General features: G+C 41.1%; 1 protein-coding gene across 1 annotated transcript; it reads right to left on the reverse strand.

Annotated features, from left to right (window-relative positions):
- Positions 1–442: 442 nt before the first annotated feature.
- LOC112951681 (lymphotactin-like) lies at positions 443–3,797 on the reverse strand. The gene is made up of 3 exons (XM_026044424.1): positions 3,683–3,797; positions 1,038–1,155; positions 443–548 (listed from the first exon to the last, which is right to left on the reverse strand). The coding sequence occupies exons 1-3, from the start codon at positions 3,750–3,752 to the stop codon at positions 443–445; spliced, it is 294 nt and encodes a 97-aa protein (XP_025900209.1). The 5' UTR covers positions 3,753–3,797.
- Between the last annotated feature and the right edge of the window lie 504 nt (positions 3,798–4,301).

The raw sequence follows: 4,301 nt of genomic DNA on the forward strand, positions 1-4,301 counted from the left end.
CAAGCACTCGATGCAGAGCACGCTGCTGTCTGTCCGCATTGGTCTATATGTTGATACATCTTTCCATAGCATGTGAAACAGTCTGCTGCTCTGGCTTAAGATCCAGACTAGTCAGGATAGCCAGGGACATTCACCACCTATGAGGTGTTTACATTCAGTGGGCAAAAATCATTAGTTAAGCATGTCAAAAATAACAGTATAACAGTTCAGCTGCAAAATGAAGAAGCCACATTCATTATTCAATCAGTGATGACTAGATTTGGTTGACTTTATGTTTGTTCAGAGTTATGTTATGTTGTTATGTTTGTATGTTTGTTATGTTTGTTTTATTGCTAGTTAATAAATAGGAGTTACAAGCAGATACTCGGGCTTTCTTCCCTGTTATGGGCATGACTGATGATAATTCTTTTTTGTTGGCCTTAGGTGCTTGCCTGGAACACAATTATTTGCCTTTTCTGCTACGTTTCTGATCTATTTTCTTCATAGCAGCCTGTACCCATTTCTGATCAGCTCTTACGCAGATCTTGATGCCTTTTGCAGTGATAAACCTGTGGAAGGGAGAAGGACAGCCATTAAACTGTGGTTTTCAAATTCAGGTTTAGTGCTTTTGTTTCTATGCAGAACATATGAGAGGACCAATGTGGTTAAAATATCTTACAGGACTGAGGTTTTGGTTATTACTTGAAATAATAGCAACCAGTACCATCAGTTCCCTGTTTGTGTCGTGCTCTACTCCAACCCCTTGCTGAGATTTCTTCCCACTTTCTGGGTCAGAACAGTGTGGTTGTTCAGTCAGGTTTCTACCAGGTTTGGGAGCAGCACAAATCCCCTGGGACTCTAAGGCTCAACTCTCCTCAGTCTGGTGACTGTTTCATGAGGAAACTGAGGGGCACCGCTGGTAACTCCCCCATGCTGAACGAGAAGGCTGATGTGGTAAGCTGGGCAGTGAAGTGTCCTCTCCTGCCACTGAGCTCTTCTGCGCTCATGGTGTGTTTGTGTAGATGACTCTGAAGGAGATCAATGTGCCAGATACTCACATGACAGCATTTACTGGGACACGTTGCCTTTCATAGTTGACAAGCGACCTGATGTCCACTTTCTGTGTGGATAGTTCTACACATGTGAATCTGCGCATGGGCTGACTTCCAGCGCTCCCTAATGAAGGCAAAAAAGATAAATTACAAGCACTTCAATAACATGTTCCCAACTAGCCTCTTAACTGCAAGTCCAAGAAGGCTTCCAGTTTCTATTTGAACATCAGTGCTGTCCAGGTGTACAACCAAAATACCACTTGCCCAAGATAGCTCAGGGTGTCTTTTTGTGATATCTCTAAACTATCATTCCTATTTTAATTACTGTACTAATCATCCAGTTTCCTCAACAGTAGTGCTATCTTTTTGCTGCCAGTGAGTAGGCTGAGCTGCTTACGCTAGTGGCAGAGATGTTTAGCGTGATGCCGTGATCTGTAGCACCTACAAATAAGTGTCCACATGGAGTTGTATTTAAACTGTCACCTTCTCTGGGTGGATTTCAAATGTCATCTGTTAGTAGATCACTAGTACTATTCCACCTTTCCAAGTGAAGGACAGGATGTTATGCTGATTCACACTTGATATCCAAAACTAGCAGGGAAAAAAACAGTCRCTATTGAAAGCAAGAGTTTATAGTTGCCAGAAAGCCAAGAGCTTGGATTCTCTTGTTACAACACTAATTTTATAGCTAGCAAAGGGCTCATGASTACTCTCTTCCATACCATGTTTGCCTATATCCCAGGGAAATGCTCTGATGATTAATATTAGGGGGAAATCCATACAAAATTCTCTGGGCAGCTATCTCCTCAATTATGTTGATTAAAAATGGCAGCTTATTTAAGCAAGATGGAGTATACACAGGCCCTTTGTATTACTGCTTGCTAATTTCTGGCTTTCTCCACCTTTCAAAGACAAATTTGAGTAGGCATGAGGGAGATGAACAGAAATTTTGGAACAACAGCAGTGTATTCTTTCTAAAGTCTTTGTTTTGAAAACTAGAGAGAGAAACTGACTTGAGAAAAGTCTGAGTCGTACAGGTACAATTTACAGAGTATAAAAGCTGTGAGCTTTTCTGTCTCTGAAATAATGGGAATAGCTCAGGAGAACACACATCAGCCCCTGGAAATGTTGTAGCATGACCGGTGTGCAGGTACTGGCACAGCTGCTCTAATTCAGTTTGCCTGAATAGTCATAAGCGGCTCAATGTCTTTTTGCGTAATTCAGTAGAAATATGTTTTTGCATCATCTAGATTGGTTTCCAAAATACAATATCCATTAAGGWGTTCTAATGTAGACCAACAATCCTTTGCATCCCAGAAAATATTCTCTCATGCTAAGCTATCCCCAGGGCACATGCCCTGGAACATAAACAAAGCTCCTTTAAGCCCAGGAACAAACTCAAACTGATCTGTGAGACAAAATCTTCACCTGTCACTACTTCTCTGCATTCTTTTTTTTTTTCCATTTTTATCAGCTTTTTTTATAATCCTTTCCCCTTTACGTCCAACTTCTGTGTGCTGTTTCACACTTGCGTGACACTTATGGCAAATCGTGAAGATGATTTTACAAGCTGGCAGACTGTGACACCAAGGCACCTGTTGCTGAGAAGAGCAGCTGTAGCACTAGGTAGCACCCTAAAATCTAGTGCGATCTACTCCTACTAGCACTAAGTCAACATCCTCGGTGTATAACTATGTGTTTTGGTGTCTGTGTGGAAGGTTTTGGTTTGGTTTTTGGTGTGGTTTTGTGAAGATGCCTTTTCAGTGTGTTCATTTTTGCCTAGTTTTGTAGGTTTACATATGGCTTGTATATAAGTTTTCTGTGATTTTTGTCCTGTTTGCATGAATCTGGGTGTATGTAAATGTGTTTATATATTCATGTGTTAGCATATTACACATATCCTCATTCAAAAGACAGTCCTAAACATCATTTCAGAGCAGTTTAAAACACGAGTGGTCATAGTCATAAATAGCCTCCAACAAAATCTTAAATTATATGAAATTGAGATAAAAGATATTGTCTAAATCATTTGCTTTCCTTTGCAATTTTTATCATTTACCCAGCTATACCAAAATACTTATTAAAATATGTCTGGGGAAAAAAGCAGATAAGTAATATACAGTACAACCCTGGAAGAACTTTTAAAAATGAGAACATTAGCAGAATGAGGGATGATAAGGTTAGAGAAGGGCAAATAAAAAGATGTGCAATAAAAATACATAATAAAGTAGGGCATCTAGGAAAAGGAAGACATAGTGCATATGAAACTGATTCAGGAAATTATTTTCCTAAGGTGTCCTTAGCCCTCGGAAGCTATTGTCATAAGGCATCAGTGGGGTTATACCGTTGCCTATATGAATGCCTTTAAGTTTTCACAGTTATAGGAGCACAGAAAGTGCTCTTACCATAAGGCATAGAAACCCACCTTCCATTAAGACAGCAGCCAACTACTAATTGACAAGGCTAAGATGAAATCTCCCATACATTTCCTGCGTCCATAAACGCATTTCTTGTGGCTTTGATGTGGATTTCTTCCAAGTTAAACCTTATGAACAGCTCTGTTCAGGGAAAGGCCCGAGGTCATCCGACCCTATTGGCACAATGTGGTTGGGACAGCAAGGTGCTGCCTTCCTCTTGGGTTGAAAACTTACCTCTCACTGTGCTCGCAGTGAAGACCCCAAGCCAGAAGATGACCAGGATAGTCACGGTGTGGAATTTCATTGCTGGTGGCTTCTCTGTTAACGCTGAGAAGAAAGTGATTAACCTGAGCCCCCTTCAAAGAGTTTATATATTCTCATTCAGTGGTCAGTTCTTGTGTGCAGTGTTGGGGGGGTGTCATGGTAGGGCTGACTGTGAGTGGAAAAAATTGAGCGGAGGTACTTTTTCTGGTGACAGAACCACCTCCTTTCCCTCACCCATTCTGTACTAGCCCCCTGTGAAGCCTTTTCCTGCCCAAACCCCACTGTGGTTGCACTTGCTTCTGGCTTGCAGCTTGGGTTTATTTCAGGCTGCAGAAAGTGAGAGCTCTTGTTCTGTAGTGGAAACCTTTAATAAATGTTCCTGTCCTTTCACTCCTAGATTCAGAGAGTGTCAGCTAAGCCCCAACACAGAGGCACGGAAAGACAGTAAGAGTAACCTTTTTGACCATTGGGACGCTTAAAAGTGGAATTGTGAGCTGAAGGATAATGGAAACAGGAATGAGTGGTTTTTTTTTTTTTAATGGTAGTTGTGGCGTCTTGGTCACTTTAATGTGTAACGTCTGATGTTTGT

This window comes from Nothoprocta perdicaria, unplaced genomic scaffold (assembly GCF_003342845.1).
Source record: "Nothoprocta perdicaria isolate Ctin4 unplaced genomic scaffold, notPer1 scaffold_362, whole genome shotgun sequence".
NCBI lineage: Eukaryota > Metazoa > Chordata > Aves > Tinamiformes > Tinamidae > Nothoprocta > Nothoprocta perdicaria.